Source organism: Numenius arquata, chromosome 1 (assembly GCF_964106895.1).
Source record: "Numenius arquata chromosome 1, bNumArq3.hap1.1, whole genome shotgun sequence".
Lineage (NCBI taxonomy): Eukaryota > Metazoa > Chordata > Aves > Charadriiformes > Scolopacidae > Numenius > Numenius arquata.
In genome coordinates, this window is record NC_133576.1 from 80879829 (window position 1) to 80896949 (window position 17121).

Here is a 17121-nt window from a genome sequence, read left to right on the forward strand (position 1 = left end):
GTGCTGTGTGGTGGCACTCATGATCTGCTCCATGACCTTCCCAGGCACCAAGGTCAGAGTGACAGGCCTGTAGTTCCCTGGATCCTCCTTCCAGCCCTTCTTGTGGATAAGCATCACATTTGCTAACCTCCAGTCAGCTGGGGCCTCCCTGGTTTGCCAGAACTGCTGGTAAATGATGGAAAGTGTCTTGGTGAGCACCTCCACACAGCTCCCTTAATGCCCTTGGGGGGATCCCATCCTGGCCCATAGACACTTGTGTGTGTCTAAGTGCTGTAGCAGGTCCCTCACCATTTCCCCTTGGATTATGGGGGCTTCATTCTGCTCCCAGTCCCTGTCTTCCACCTCAGGGAGCCGTGTACCTTGAGAACAACTGGTCTTACTATTAAAAAGACTGAGGCAAAGAAAGCATTAAGTACCTCAGCCTTTTCATCATCCTTTGTCACCATGTTTCCCTCCACGTCCAACAGAGGATGGAGATTCTCCTCCTTAATCCCCCTTTTGTTGCTAATGTATTTGTAGAAAAAAAAGAATAAATTATTATCTTTTACCGCAGTAGACAGTTTAAGTTCTGTTGGTCTTTGGCCCTTATAATTTTCCCCCCACATAACCTCACGACATCTTTGTAGTCCTCCCAAGTTGCCTGCTCCTTCTTCCAAAGGTCATAATTTCTCTTTTTCCCCCCTGAGTTCCAGCCACATGATGAAATATTATATTTATTGCAGTCCAAGGCAAAAATCCCACTGACTCCAATGACGTAGAAATTTACCTTACGGTCACCATCTGACATTTTAACTATGGTATCAATAATGTCATCAAGAGTCTGTTGACTAATTCAGGCATGGAGCTGCTTTGATTTGTGTTAGAGTTTTGATTTGCATGCACAATAAGGACTTGGAAATGGACTTTGTATTGCCCTCTGATTTGTACAGTTAAGCTCATACAAGGCCAGGTTTGTAAAAACCCACATGGTTTAGTGGTGGACTTGGCAGTGGTAGGTTTATGGTCGGACCCGATGATCTTAAAGGTCTTTTCCAACCTAAATGATTCTATGATTCTAAGGTGGCTGCTAAGTCAATAGAGACTCTTCTGGTGTTTTTAATAAGGTCAAGTTACTTCTAATAATAGTCTGCAAAGACTGATTTCTAAATACTTAATTCCTGTTGCAAAACTAATTGCTTAATTGTAATATTGCTTAAGCTACTCATCAGTCATTCATTTGAAATTACTTTAAATCCATTTTTATCTTCCTTCTAGAGAAGCACCAGATTTTTCACGAGTGGAAGAGAAGCAAGGAGACTCTTCAGTTGGATACCATTAATCAGATCTTGTATTCTTGTTATTCAGCCATATAATCATCCGTCACCACGACAAAACCCTTCCTGGCTTCAGCAGCTCTACCAGAATAAGAACTTGCAGAATTTAATCCTAGGCAAATACTATTACAACAGAGGAATAACTTAGTGACCATCCAAAAAAAAAAAAAAGAAAACAAAGCCATTAAAAAAGCCCTCCCAGTTTTATCTCTGTATGGTGTTAACTGGAGTCAACCAAAGTGAGTGGTGTGCTCATCCTTAACACAAGCAGCTTAAGTTGGTCCTTCGTTTGTGTCTATAGTAACCAGCCCCAAACAGATCGAGTAAAGGCAGCCCCTGCTGTAAAACTTCCAGTTCGGTAAATTAAGACCATCACAGTCTTTGCTCTATAAAAAGCCCCATGGAATTAGTTCAAGATCTCCTTCCTTACCATAAGGAAAAAATAGCAGATGGCATTGAGTCCTTCTCTGAGCAATGAGCTGAGAAATGGCAGAGGGACTACAGGAGGTAAGACAACACCCCGTGGCAGGGCAGAGCACTCCTCGTGAAGAGGTAGAATTCTTCGCAGGCTTTGAGAGAGTTCAGATGAAAGTTCAGCTTTAATGACTTTCTTTCCCCAGGGAGCAGCGGATCTCCAAACAGGTGGGGTGAATAAGCAGATGAGAAAGAGGTGGCACCAAGGCCCGGCCCTATTAAAAACAGCGCCATCCAGATACAGAGGAGGCACAGCAAAGGACTAAGATCAACGAGGAAATTCAAACTAAAACAATCCCTTCAAGTCAAACAGCACCAGACTTCGAAAGATTAACTATAGAAAGCTTGGAGACATCCCCATAACTCATTGCTGAGAAGTGTATAGCTTTATTATAAAGCAGGAGTTAATCAACTGCAAAAAAAAAAACAAACCACCACGAGTGTGTTGTGTTGTCTTTGCTGTCAGTATGTGAATGTGAGAGCAAAGGATTTGGTTCACCAGTGACTTCCCACAGTCAAATGCACCTTCACATCCAGCTGTGACAGATGTTGTGCCTCCCTGCTCCCTCCACTGCCTTCCCTCTGCAGTTGTACCTCTCTAACCAATCTCCTCATGCAAGTGCACGGTATCTAAATGACCTGTGTTCATTTACATAATGAGTCTTTGCTCATTATAGGATAGGAGAGACACACAGAAGCTGGACAAAAACCTTTATGACAAGGAAATTACTAGCAAAATCAAACTGTGTTACTTCTGGCACTACAGAGCATGTATTTAAATAACATTCCAGTGCTCTTCACTTAAAGGGAGATGCTACTCAGACAACCCAAAGCCAAGATTTTACTCACCTGTCTCCTTGCTTTTCCTGCAAGGCAGGAAGAATGCTTGCTCAACAGATCATAGAATCATAGAACAGTTTAGGTTGGAAGGGACCTTAAAGATCATCTAATTCCAAGCTCCCTGCCATGGGCAGGGACACCTCCCACTGGACCAGGTTGCTCAAAGCCCCCAATCCATTCTTCACCCAGTTTGTATTGCTGTGACCCAGGTACAGGACCTTGCACTTGGCCTGGCTGAACTTCACGAGGTTCTTATGGACCCACCTCTCAAGATCACACAGATGGACACAGAAAGTACAGAACACATCTATTCTCACATAAGCAAGGCTCTTTAGCCTAATCCAGAGCAGCCTAAGTCACAAAGGATGGTTAGATGATAGAAATAAACAATTTTTAATCCCATTCCTCACCATCTTGGTTTTTGCAATGAGCCCAAGTGATGCAGCACTGGTTTCCACAACAGCTTTGCTACAGCCAGGTGTTAAAGGCACCACGCATGGCTAATGGCAGTCAGGAGCCGCTGGTAAGGTGGGCACAGCCTGGTGTCCCTCTTCTCAGCATAAAATCTTGGGAGCATTTCTTCATTCTTCCATGCTCCTGACCATGAAGATCCCCTATGTGGTAGCATAATTTAAAATAATTACTTAAATAATATGTCAACACTCTGCTTTGCTCCCATCTTTGAGATGGGGCTTTGAGAATGAGATATGGTCTAGTGGGAGGTGTCCCTGTCCTCGACAGGGGTTTGGAACTCGATGATCTTTAAGGTCCCTCCCAATCCAAACCATTCTGTGATTCTATGTGTGTCATCTCATTGTATGTGCAAATAAGTTTAAGCCTGATTAACTTAACATGCAACATTAAATCAATTAAAGAAAAATAAAAGAATGCTTTTGTGAAGCATTGGAACAGGCTGCCCAGGGAAGCGGTTGAGTCAGCATCTCTGTGTCGCCTAAGCTAGGTGAGCAAAAGAAGGCCCCGTACCAAGAAGAAAGAATTTCTCATCATAAAAATAATGACAAGTAGGTTTGGTCTGAGGATTATATTCTGTGTTGCTCTACACCTTCGGCTGCCGCTAATCAGGAAGGCCACCAGTATTACCTTTGGGTATTAGTGAACTTCAAGCTGGGGGTTCATCCCACAGCCATAATAAATAGGAGAAAACTCCCAAGCCATTGAAGATGCTAACCTGGAACAAATTTCAGCTTGCAGTTGTTTGTACTTCAGCAAACAGCAGAGGCCCTGTCAACACCATGCTACAGACAGCTGGCTGCTGACAGCAGCTAAGAAGTCCTTGCGATTTAGAGAATGCAAACGTGCTTTTCACATCCAGAAAAATCCAGCAGATGCCTACAGCAATAAGAAGGAGAATCTGCTCTAGAACTGGAAGTCCACCATTCTTCATCAATCACCAGGCCACCCACGACCTCTTGCAAATGCTGCAGGAGCTCCGAGTCCCTGAATGTTTTAATCAGAGACTTCAGTCACACACTGAACATGCGAGACAAACGCTGAATTCCCAGAGTGGAAAAAACAATGTTCCTTTTTCATTGTTTTGCTTTTTTTTTTTTTTTCTTCTTATAAAAATGCAACAGTCTCTTTATGGTTTTGACTGCTGATATCGTTTGCAAAGGTATCTCTACATAGCTGTCTCTGGTGCCATTACGATCTCTTTCCCAGGTGGTACTGCCTTAGAGGCTGTCCCTGTGCATTATATCATACTTGTCAGCACCGAATTTCATTTATCATATTATCGCCTCTCATAACGTGTCAGAGATCCTTTTGGAACTCTCCAGCTTATTTTTGTTTTCACTACCTTGAATAATTCTTCATTATTGTCACCACACGATTTTCTTCATTTCCCGTTAGCTTTCAGGAACACACTCAGTAGCACAGCTCCCCGCGGGACATTGTAAACTTGACCACTTATTGCCTCCCTGCTGTTAACAGGTTATTAAACCAAAAGATAACTTTTTTTTTTTTTTTCTTTTTTTTTAATCCCAGCAAAGCTTAATTTCCGTAAGGATCTTTAGTGAGTGACCTTATCAAAAGCTTGTGGAAATCCACGCACACTGCGTTAACCGGAGGACCCTGAACTACAAGCTTGTTGACAAAGAACATAAAAAAACCCTTCTTCCTTTTCCACACTCTGCCTTATTATTTATCAGCTAACACCATCGCTACCATTCCTCTCAGTTTACCCAGCGCCCATGTCAGACTCACCGGCCCACTGCCCCCCGGGTCCCTCCAAGAATCCCTTAGAAACACACCTCACATTTGTACAATTTCCTGCGCTTTGGTATGAAATCTACTTCAAGCAGCAGATACCACACTCTGGTTCTGGGCCGGTGACTTCGGGGTAGAGTTCTGGGTAATTACCTTCTGGTCCCGGTGATTTGTCACTGTTAGTGTCATTGGTAAGAGTATCTTTAACTCGTCTGCTTTAACTCTGTCTTCTTTTGGCACAAACCGGGCAGGCTTCTTGCTCCTGATGGATTCAGAGAAGACCGTCACTTTTTCATACCTATTTCTTGCAATCTTTTAATTAAGGTTTTAACCATTTTACATCTAGCTTCCATCTTACATGAACTCGTTACTATTAACAGCAGAGAAACTTTTAAATTTGTTTTAAATCTAAATGACTCTATAATCCATTAAAATTAATGTAGTTCTACTCTGCCTGTATATTAAAGAGGATGTTACTGCTGAGTTCAGAGACAGGCAGAGTTAGGAAGAATACTCTTCCCAACTCACCTGGTACTTAAATAACACTTAAAAGAGAAAAAAAGACCCATGCCACCAATAAAGTTTCATACAAGCGGACTTAAAACCCCCAAAACTCAAGCTGCACAACTCACATTCAAAATAAATACATTCTAAAAAGATTTGAAGAATTTTATTTACTTCATCGCATTTGGCAGCCCGCTGCATTTTGTCTCCCACAAATGGTCTAGATATCAAATTTCCGTGAGTGTTTACAGAAACAGAGGTCTGTGGAATTGGATGTTGAGTAAATAACTGAAAATTGCCCTTTTACACGTAGAACTGAGGTGCCGTACTCCCCTCAGCCTGCCTGTTCACAGAAGTCTGGAGAAATTTTAATTCCATGGGGCTGCACCTCCAGACAGCACCCATTTTCAGTGTTAAACAAGAAGCGTTTGGAGACAGAAAGCAGCACAAAAAGCATTTATAGAAATTATGTAGTAAACATACGCCAACTACAGCTACATTTCAGAGTATCAGTGTCGCTTCCCGTAACACTTCAGATATGAAGTCATACCTACGGGATTTGTAAATAAGCTGTAAAGTTATTCCTAGTTATCATACTTTTTACTTGCTTACACAAGAGACTGAGTATAAACTAAGCCAGTGCCTCTGATTTGATTTAAAAAATAAAATAAACTATTTGTATTCAGCATCAATCTGATGCCAAAGCTCAGGACAGAACTTTAACAGCAGCACCAGTCTGACCGACATCCAACCCCCGTGACAAATACAATAAATATGACAGCGGGAACGTGCCTGCTAAAAAGACCACGTCTTTAAAAAAGGTACGGCAGTCATTCCAACAGCGGCGTATCTGCCTTTTTTCTTTCTAATAACAGCGTCTGACCTAGCCGGGGACCGCTCATCTGCACTGCTTGTAAAGTCAGGTGGCTCTGTGAAATGCAATGTTTACGATACCGACTTAATACACTTAGTACCTTAACACTAAGGCCCAAGTATTAAAAGAAAAAGTGTCTTAACTATCGAGTTTCAGAGGAAAGAAACTGGGGAGCATTTGAATGAGCAGCCAAGAGGCTCTTATGCTCGGTGTGACTCCCAGAGACACACAGCGGCCAATGTGAGAAATACACAGACGCGGGGACAGAAAAGCTCATTTTTTCCTTTGACGCTCTTCAAGAGAGCATTACCTGAATTCAAAAGCCGTTCATCCAAAGATGCAAACGCCTATAAATTGACTTAAAAAATCTATATTCTCACCAACGCCTCTAATTTCTACTGCCAACCTTCAGTTGTTCATTAATTAGTCAGGGTTTGTTTTCTAGCTTTATGACTTTCAAAGTTCCCTTTAAATCCTTACCCTCTAGTTGAATTTCTTTCTACGGAACCTTTTCCGAGATGGAGAGGGGAGGGCAGAAGGGCAGCAAAGCGGTAAATGCATATACAACTCAGATGCTTGGAGCGCGTAAGGAATACATATCTGTTTTATCTCCAGGGTCTGTAATATCCATCTGTTAAAACAAGCAACTGCGAGATTTTCTGATGAAAGTGTGATTTTCATCACACTCTCTTTCAATAAATATATACGACTGACGACGGGAAAGCTGTTATTTCCTCAGGGCTGTCGGTTCCCCATGCTCTTGGTGCCTCAGGACAGGGGAGGGTACCCACAGCTTCCCCTGCCACACGCTCAGTGGGGCAAGTGATATTTGACCTTTTCCTGGCAGTAGGAGCTTCATGAACTTTTCTCTGCCTTTGGGCTACTGCCCGGAGGCCACACACACGTGTTACTTATGCACTCGTTTGCCCACGGCAAGTTGCTTGTTTGGGTCGGCACCGCAGACCGTAAAGTGAACGTAAGGAATGGTTAAATCTGCAAAAACAGAAGAAGAGGTCGGAGGAAGCTGAGATTTTATTTCTGAAGGCTGGTGTGCTCGGGACATCAAAGCCCAAGAGCGTTTTCGTTTTGTACCGCAAGTGTGGAAGAGTTTAGTGTAACACAGTAAGTTCTTCGAGCGCTGCCGGGTAATGTTACTCTAAATAGCCTGCAAGCCGACTGGTCGGCGCAGAGAGCTATTCCTTCCAGGTGCGTGCCTGTATAAAAACCTCTGGAGCGTGCATCCGCCCACCGGGAACTTCCAGCGCCCTCTGTCTCAGCAGGTACCCACCCAGCGGTCCAGCAAACCTCGGCTGAGGTGCCTTCATGTTCTCTGCTAACTAACAAGGGAACGCACTCATCTGAATTGTTGTATTTCAGGTCAGCTGTGTTAGCCAATTAAACCCTTAACTAACCCCTACTAATTTGCAAGGAGCAGCTGTCATTGCTGGATTTGGATGTACTTACCTTGAGGACTCAAATATCATGCGGGTTTACTATAGTGGTGTTTCTAGCGCTGAGATTTCCTTTATTTCCTAGTGTTTATGTTCATCTTTTTGGAATACTTTTTTTTTTTATTTTTTATTTAGTGCATGAGAGCATGAGAAAACTGCACGAGCTCTAAGAGACACGGGTGTTTGTGTATGGCATGAATGGAGAGCTAAGCCCCGTCTCGCAAAGCACAGACTGCAAAATGCATTGCCCGTGCGAGCAAACGGAATTGGCGTTTGCCCAGATAATCCAGACTACAGCAGGCTATGATGTGTAACTTTCTACAGAGGTGAGGGAAACACATTTCAGCAAAGTTGTGTTTATAGCTGAAGTCTCAGTGACACAGTACTGCTGCTCACTAACCTACTTTGTTGGGATTTTTTTTTTTTCCTTTTTTTTTTTTTTTTTTTTTCTTTTCCTGGCCATGTAGCTGGATTTGAAAAGCTCTTTCCAACCAATGGATTCTGGACGTTTGAGAGTCACGAAATTTATCCCCACAGGGGATAAACTTTTATCTTAAGGTTTATCATCATCTTACAATTTGCCCTTCAGCGTTTAATTACCTTGTTAATTTTACGCTGCATTCTCAAATAGATGTAATTGTGATTTATTCTTTCTTCCTTAGATTCTGAAGAAACCAAATGTTATTTTGTAAGTTGGTTTGTTCACAACAGTTTAAGACCATTAATGAAGTCAATACGGGTTTAAAAACTTTGAAAAGTGGATAATTTAATTATGATTTTCTTTCAGGACCATTTTGCAGAGAAATCAGCTGCTAACATTCAGAAAGAGACAGTATCTTCAAAGGGGACAGATTTTGGTTGCAATATTACTATGTTAAACCAAGATGCTGTTAGAGATACACCATTTTCATTGAAATATGGACCAGAAAAATGTCAAAATAGTAAGAAGTGTCAGTATTTACAATTCTAGAAGCACAACAGCAACTTGAACGTATTAGACTATGTAATAATGCAAACACCACCTATTTGCAAATAGCTTACTCGATACTTGTGTCTATAGTTTCAGGTACAGTTTGTCATTTAAAATGCTAAAATAAAGCTGTGCATCATTAAGGCCAAGATGCTAATGTACTTGAAGTCTTGAAATTGTAAGACTGAATCCGACCTGTAGTTTGCCACTAAAAAACTGCCTTACTTTTTACACCAGTTTACTCATTAATAGTTATGGCAGTAGGCTATATAAAAAACAACAACAAAAACCAACACCACCTTTCTATTTCGCATAAAAATATTTCGATATAAATAATATCTTTGAAAAGATATTATTGTAGCACGTAGAAGCCTCAGCCACAAACCAGAGCCCAGTGCGTTAGGTGACATATAAATGCAAAGTGCATATTCTTTATCCCTGCAGTTTACCATCTAAGAACTCAGGCAATTGATGGACCTAAGGACCACAGCAGTCTCACCACAGCACCAGTGTAACCACTAGGTGTCTTTTAGACCTCCTAATCATTTTAAGAACTGATTTAACAAGAACAACAAAGCACCTTTATATTTATAAATACTTAAGCAGACTCCTCTTTTAGAGGAGCTCAAAGGACAAAGCATGAGAAAACATAGCAATTTTTATTCTCATAACGTCATGTAACATCTAACAATTTAGAATTCAGCCTGTACTGAATGAGTGATAATAGGGTATATATATCACGATCAGAGATTCAATTGTATTTACTGCAAGTACTTAACAATGGATCAACAAATATATACTTACTAAGCTTGTTTCCAAGCTCTTTTGTGGTATTCACTGCTATGCATAGCCAACTGAAATTTTTGAGCTGTTGCAGTAAGAACTTGTCTAAGCAAAGAAAAAAAAATACAGAATGATTCACTTTCTATCCAAACTGACAAGTTAAACTATCTACTCATTAAACAAGTCGGTTTTTTTTTTTTGTTTTTTTTTTTTTTTTTTTACATAAAAGGGTACTGGACAATACAAAGGTTCCCCCTGCCTTGTAATTTCGGGATTGGCCTTGCATTTCAATAGTACAGATTTCATGCTACAAAAGCCTTACCAAACAAAAAAAAACCAACCACAACCAAACTTGGAAAATGTAGCGCTTCACATGTTATAACATGAAATATTCAGAAGACTGAGTCTTCGAGTGAGCGTTTTCTGGCTGTAGCCATCACCAGTTCTGACATTCTTCTCTTTTCATTACACGTGTCTTAATATTTTTTCCCAGAGATTTCCTAAAACATTAGGACGTGACCAGATTTTATTCTAGCTCAAGATATGAAAAAGAGACATTGCTGAAAACAGGAAGTATACTTTTGATTACATGAGATTGGATAGAAACCATTTGCTGTTGTAAACAGACACACTTTCAGGTGTGAAAGGTGAACATGGATGCGTTCACTCCTATGTCAGAGAACACTGTAACTGCAGCGCTGTTGCCAGTCTCTTACTTAACACCATCGGATCTCCCAATTATACACAAAAGGTGCATAGTCAGAATCTGCTACTAGGTAGGTGGAGGCCCTCTGATGAATGAATGAATAAATAAATAAATATACATCTGCAGAAATCAGTTTACTTCAAAAAAACTCTCTTTCCTGAAACAGCACAGAATCACTGCCATAACTGAACAAATGCAGTGCTAGAGGAGTCAGAGCACAAATCCTGTCCTTGTGAATAAACAGGGTAGCAATAAGGAATATATCAGGTATCAGTAAAACTGCAATGGTGTCAATATCATGTGTGCAAATACACCACCCACACAAGTCAACAGTCACTCTGCTCCTTGAGAAACTACCTGCAGGCACTGCTGAACCTCCCAGCTGCTGCCAAACCTCTCCTCCTTCTGGCCAGGATATCTAGAACAGCCTCCTGCAGTATGATTGCAATCCAAATTACACAACACTTTCTCTGCAGTGCACGTGGCTGGAGAGGGCAAACAAATATGGATTCTCAAAAATGAACAAAATAAGGCCAATCATGGATAAAATCATAGAATGGTTCGGGTTGGAAGGGACCTTAAAGATCATTGAGTTCCAACCCCCTGCCATCAGCAGGGACACCTCCCACTAGAGCAGGTGGCTCAAAGCCCCGGAATGTAGCACAGGACAAGTTACAAACCATTTTTTTTTTCTCTTTATACATATTTATATGTGTGTACATACACACACAGAGGTGCCATCACTAAAGAAAACTCCAGTTAAGCGAACAGTTTCACTGGCATATTTCTCCCCAAGCAAATTTCAATCCAGTTGAAATTTTGCTGCTTGTTAGCTGGGATCAAGCAGCTCCTTCTGATGCTAGGTGCTGCCCTGTACACTGGAGATGCACTGTCACTCATAACACACTGAGTTCTCCAAAAACGCTTACCCATCCAAACTTCTCCCTGCAGTTATTTCCTGACTGCAATCTACATTTCAGGGCAATTCAAATAGTTGTTCTGCAGGAAAAGGCAGAGAAGAGAAGGCAACCAGAGCACTGGTTGCAGCAAAGCAGGAGTTCCAAATCCAGAGTTCTTTAGGAAACGATAAATTAGACAAATAAAAAGTCATAGCCATTACAAGACAGTTCATCTTTCTCAGCTGTTGCTTCAACTGACAGGAGTACCATGCAAGTAGCTCGCTTTTCAGACAGATTAGTGGCATCAATTTAGTGACATAATGCACAAATGATAAAAGATTTTGAAAAAATAATAATATGATAAACACGATAAACTAAAAACTGTTATAGTATTACTGTATTACCAGAAAGTGCTTGCAGCACCGTCCAGTGGAAATGTCACCTCTCATCATGGCTTCGTGTCCCTGCAACTCGTCATTGAAAAAAAACCAACACCAAAACCAAAGCCCACCCAAACTACTCACGGTCTTGAGATAGGACTCTGAGTCTTACTTCAAAGAGAGTGCCCACAAGCTTTAACAACTTTATTTTTTCCCCTTCCATTTCAGCTCTTTTGCCATGATCTCTGCACAGCAGCCACTGCTCCCCAACAAAATTCAGAGACTAATGGACTGCCCAACTGAGGAAGAGGAAACCTGTGAAGAGCAGTACGACTCTGAAAACTGCACTTGCAGCTCCAAGCGTGCATCATCAACAGCAGAATCCGACTCAGGTTCAGTCCAATTTAAATACTGCAATTGCCATGGCATAGTAGCATTTCACACTTTCACTTTTCTCAGTCTTCAAGTAGTAGGTGTCACCGTTTCACTTTTCCTTTTGATCTCCATTTTTTCCCCACCATTTCCCTTTATGTTTGCATTTATTATCAGACCAAATTCTACAAAAAGGACTCTCTCTGTAATTAAGCTGCAGGTTTAAAAAGGTCTCTGGATTTTATTTAGACATCTAAGAGTTATTTCTCAATTACAATCAGAGATATGATTATAATATGCACTAATTGGGCTGGCACTGTCGAAGCTGTGGTATTACAAATTCCAACAGGCTAAACTGCTCAAATGCCTACCAAGGATTCCAGGCAGGCATCAATTAAAATCCATGCAAGCCAAAGCAAAAATTTTCTTTGCAGTTAGTTTTGTATCATCCACACATACCCTGTTAACAGGCTTCCAACAACAGCACAGTCATTCAGAACAGTGTTTGAGAACTTGTCTTTCATGACAACAGATAGAGCAGCTCAGCAGAGCTCTCCTGAAAAATCTCACCTACATGTTAGCACAGCTGTAGTACTGACTCCCTCAACAGCACTGTATGGGGCCAGACTCTTCTCAGTGGTGTCCAGTCACAGGACAAGGAGCAACAGACAAGCTGGAACACAGGAAACTCCATCTAAACATGAGGAGGAACTTCTTTGAGGGCGGCAGAGCACTGGAACAGGCTGCCCAGAGAGGGTGTGGAGTCTCCTTCTCTGGAGATATTCAAAACCCACCTGGATGCGTTCCTGTCCAACCTGCTCTAGGAGAACCTGCTTTGGCAGGGGGGTTGGACTAGATGATCTCCAAAGGTCCCTTCCAACCACTACAAGACTGTGATTCTGTATATGTCAACATACACCTAAAGAGTATCTTACAACCCCCCTTTTTTTGAGGAACATTTAAAATATAACCACTGAAGACAGCTAGGTTTTCTTCAATGTAAGAGGTAAATCCTAAATCCTTCTTTTGTAAAAGAAGCTTAACGTTCTAGATCTGTTGGCCCCCAAAATGAAAACTACAGCACACACCCCTACATGGCATACTCTGGCCTAGTATGAACTACGGCATACCCCAAAATACAAGCTAACTTGGTCCTGAAAGTCTTCTAGCTGTTATTAGCAGCGTTACATATTTGAATTAGTATTTTTCTAAAAGGCTCATTTCTATCTGTAAACTGCCCGTGCAAGCACCCACATTGGCAGGAAATGACCATTGCTCCTGTCACTGCCCAGCCAGCCAGACCATCCCACTTCTGGAGAGCAACCAGTCTCAAGGTGGACAGCTTTTCCCGTCCATGTGCCTACCTACTATCTTCACAATATATATTTTACCCTTTAGCAAGTTGCATATACCTGCATGTAAAAATACAAATTGTGCATCTTCTCTCACAGATTCGCCAGTAATTCTTAAAATACTACAGAACTGGGTTCCTAGAGTTTCGCACTACTTCGATAAAGAGCACTACACGTATGTAGGCCACCAGATCGTCATCCAGGAGTCCATAGAACACTTTGGAGCCGTGGTGTGGCCGGGGGTATGTATGTGACGCGACACCCAGAAAGGTGACACGACAGAAGAGCAAACCGTGACAGTGACACACACATATATTAAGGAAGCTTTCTTAGATGACACTTCTGACAGCGGAGACTTCCCTATGCACAACGATGTTGTAAAGTGCTTCAGCAGAAAGCTTTGCCTTATGCTGATCTGACAGCTCACGCCTCAAGAATTGCAGCACCTAAATAATTTTTGTAAATTGGATGCAGATATTGAAAAAAGAAAGGGAACTCAGGAAGAAGTGTTCAGTTGCCTCCATATTTCCAGTCAGTCACTGCTGGGAAGCAAATAGTCATCAGTACAAAAAGGAGGGTGAAAAAGAAAATTGAGAGAGATTAAATATGGTTTAAAACAATTAAATATGCTTCTTTTAAAGAACAGGCTGGAAAAGCTCCATTGCAGTATGGAAACCTGTACTTGAAAACAGTTCTTCAGTCTTTATTTCTCCCACTCTTAGAAACAGAACTTTATGTGGACTGAGAAAAATGCCTTTGGGGGAAGAGAGGGTGAACGGATAAAGACATGAAAATTAGGATTTCAAAATTTTTCAGATCCGCATTTATTGAAAAAGCTCACAGAAAATGGCAGACAATTTCAAAATAACAGAGAAAGAGTATGGGTGGGTGAAACAGTATCTTATTTTGAGATGTCAGATCATCAGTTCTCACATTAATCAGGTGCCAGAATGAAGATGGTAAAACTTTCCAAGAAAATCAAGAGGTGGTACAAAGTGGACAGGTGATTCATTAGCTGTTAGCTTTCCAGAGCAGGTAGCCAGTGTTGCATTATGAAAAGCACAAGATTTAAAACAGTAACAGTAACACAACTCTAAAGGGGAGAAGCAAAAAGGGGATGTTAATTTCTTTGGCATCGGTTTACGTTGTTTATAAACAGCCGATTTATACTCTATTGATAAGATCTTTACAAAAGTCTGATAAGCAATACTTCCATACAGTCATACAGTGTGGTGGTTGGTTGTTTTTTTTTTTTTTTTTTTTTAAGTTTATATTATTATGAGTAGGCAAGTGTTGAGTTGGTAAATAACAGATTTTTAGTATTTCCTTTGCAAAAAAACCCCTAACCCCCCCAAAATTGGTTTTTAAAAAAATCTCTGCTGAAGCCTGATTCTACTTTGTGATAGTGATAAACCGTAACATTTATAATAATAAACCAGAACATTACTTTTTACATATTGTTAAACAAACCTCTTTGCTGTTCTGACTGTATGGTTCACATCTAAACACTGCCTATCTTGAGCTGCCAGAGGACTCAGAAGCATGTACCAAATCCATATCCCATAAACCTAAAACTAAGCTAAAGAAGCTTTTATTTTTTTTTTATATAAAAAACAGGACACATCATGATTCTTTCCATTTTACATTTATATGTTACAGCCTTTAGTGTTTTTCATCTTATATAAAAAAACCCAAACCTGTATAAAAAAATCTAATGGATTTTTGTGCAACTTACCTGTTACCCTCTTATGGATATGTGTTAACCATTTTAGGCACTGGCTTTATCTCAATATCTGGAATCAAATCAAGAACAATTCAACCTCAAAGACAAAAAAGTTTTGGAAATTGGCGCTGGAACAGGCTTGGTTTCCATTGTGGCCTGTATCTTAGGTTAGTAAATTCATATTTCCTTTTAGATTTCTTGTGAAAGATGATCTAGATCTACCATTGTCACTTTAAGGCAATGAAGCAACAGTTGAAGTAAACTTTGTTTGTCACTGCTTTTTTAAAAATTATAATTATTGTAAAATACTGTTTTATTAATAAAGCAACTACCCTAGTTATTGGTGAGGGGGAAGCTGGGGAAGTTATGTAGATAAAGTTGTTTTTTTGTTGTTTGGTTTTTTTTTTTTTTAATATATATGTTCAACGTATTATACCTATGAATTGAAACAAAATCATGTTTTCCTTAGGAGCTTACGTTACAGCCACTGATTTGCCTGAAGTTCTTGAAAATCTCTCATATAATATTTCAAGAAATACACAAAACATGAATATGCACAAACCTGAAGTGAGAAAACTGGTATGGGGAGAAGGCCTCAACGAAGACTTCCCTGTATCAACTTACCATTATGATTTCATACTGGCAACTGATGTTGTGTACCATCACACAGCTCTGGACTCCCTGCTAGCAACAATGGCATATTTTTGTAAGCCAGGAACAGTATTACTATGGGCAAATAAATTCAGATTCAGTACAGACTATGAATTTTTGGAAAAACTTTGCAATATATTTAACGTTACCATTCTAGCAGAATTCCCAGAATCAAATGTCAAGCTGCTTAAAGCCACAGTAAGAGAGAATTAAAGAGAAAACCGTTACCAAGTTTGATTTACTGGCAGCACCTTACAGTTTGGAATGTTTTGCAGCATTACGGTGCACCTTCTGTGCATTTATGTTTGTAAAGTTGCAGTTGCATCCGAGTTTTGCATTACAAGTTATGAAAAACCTGGCAAGACAAATGATAAAGCAATTTGTCTCTGGTTAATACGCACGACCTGTTCAAACAGACCAATTTCACTCTGATGGAACAATGTTAGTAGCAATAGTTAGTAAAAAAGGCTTTAACAGACAGCATTGATCTTCTGGGCTGCTCTGAATTTCTGTTGTTTGTAAGGTGTTTTCTTTCATCAAGTTTCGTTTACGTACTCTTTCAGAAACCAATACAATTTTTAGCTTAATTATTTGTTTTTATTAATTATAAAATAATCTTTTAAAGTATCAGAGTGCACATGGTGGTTTTTGATCTTCAACTTCGCACATTTATTCTGCTGTGGTTTACATTTTTAACATTATTAAACATATATGTATAGCTTTACAATACCTGATCAAGATTTAACTGTCTGGCACTTTTATACATGTATCAGCCTGTCCTGATACTCAGCTTCACATGGATTTTTGCCTTTGCCTGAAATAACTCCAAAATGAAGATTTACAAGAGCACCTGTGCATCAGCAATTCCAAGTTACATGTTGTAACAGTTTGAGAGGTTGAATTTTTCTTAAAAAAAAATTAAATGTAAACTCTTGCAAACAATACAGGTAATGATGCCCCGTTACTTTAAGTCTAATAAATAAGATTTTAGCTACTCTTGAAGTAGCTTTAAGGCCTTCATACAATTGAAATTAAGATCAAACATGTTAAAATTCAGTTTACCGTAAAAAATACAGAGCTTTTACAGGTTTGCAGTTAAAAGTAACAGTTAAGAACCTAACATGCATGCAGTGAGCCTTTCCAGCCTAATTCCAAATCCTTGGTGTTGGCAGTTCTGGCACATCCATTGCCAGCAATGGGATGCACAATATAAGGAAACCCCCTGATGACAGGAGTCAGGTTAACAGGTATTAAGCTGTACCCAGGTGCCTTTACTGATAAATACACACAATTTAATAATCAGCATTCAGTAATGAAAACATGCGTTCCTTGTCAAGCTCATCTTTTCCTATCCTGCCCCATATAAAACCACTTTAAGTTTACAACTGTTTTCTAGAATACGCAGTAATCAGGTGGATACATCACAGGAAGCCAATTTTCAGTAAAAGTTGCACAATGAGTCCATCCAAGCAACTTCATTAGCTGAAGAGAAAAAAGCAAACATTAAAAAAACCTAAGTAATTAGAAGCTCTAGGGTCTTACTCTTTTAAAAATCTGAATTCTTCCAAAAACCACTGCATTGCTATCAGCATCTTACTAAAGA

The 17121-nt window shown here is 40.1% G+C and overlaps 2 protein-coding genes across 3 annotated transcripts in view; one reads left to right on the forward strand and one right to left on the reverse strand.

The window, feature by feature from the left end:
- Positions 1-7414: 7414 nt before the first annotated feature.
- METTL21C (methyltransferase 21C, AARS1 lysine) lies at positions 7415-16454 on the forward strand. Its single transcript, XM_074159515.1, has 5 exons — positions 7415-7511; positions 11649-11812; positions 13244-13386; positions 14917-15034; positions 15337-16454. Exons 2-5 carry the CDS (start codon positions 11659-11661, stop codon positions 15729-15731), a joined length of 810 nt encoding a protein of 269 aa, XP_074015616.1. The 5' UTR covers positions 7415-7511; positions 11649-11658; the 3' UTR covers positions 15732-16454.
- TPP2 (tripeptidyl peptidase 2) overlaps positions 14409-17121 on the reverse strand; it is a 56853-nt gene continuing 54140 nt past the window's right edge. The window contains exon 29 of one of the 2 annotated variants that reach the window (XM_074159502.1): positions 14409-17000. In XM_074159502.1, coding sequence (XP_074015603.1) covers positions 16911-17000 — 90 coding nt within the window. In that variant the 3' untranslated portion in view covers positions 14409-16910. The remainder of the gene's footprint in view (positions 17001-17121) is intronic. The other variant, XM_074159493.1, reaches the window with a different exon arrangement.

Coding starts and splice junctions, on each gene's coding strand:
- METTL21C (XM_074159515.1), top strand. CDS start 11,659: ATGATCTCTGCACAGCAGCCACTGCTCCCCAACAAAATTCAGAGACTA. Junction 13,387..14,916: donor GAGCCGTGGTGTGGCCGGGG/GTATGTATGTGA, acceptor TAACCATTTTAG/GCACTGGCTTTATCTCAATA. Junction 15,035..15,336: donor CATTGTGGCCTGTATCTTAG/GTTAGTAAATTC, acceptor TGTTTTCCTTAG/GAGCTTACGTTACAGCCACT.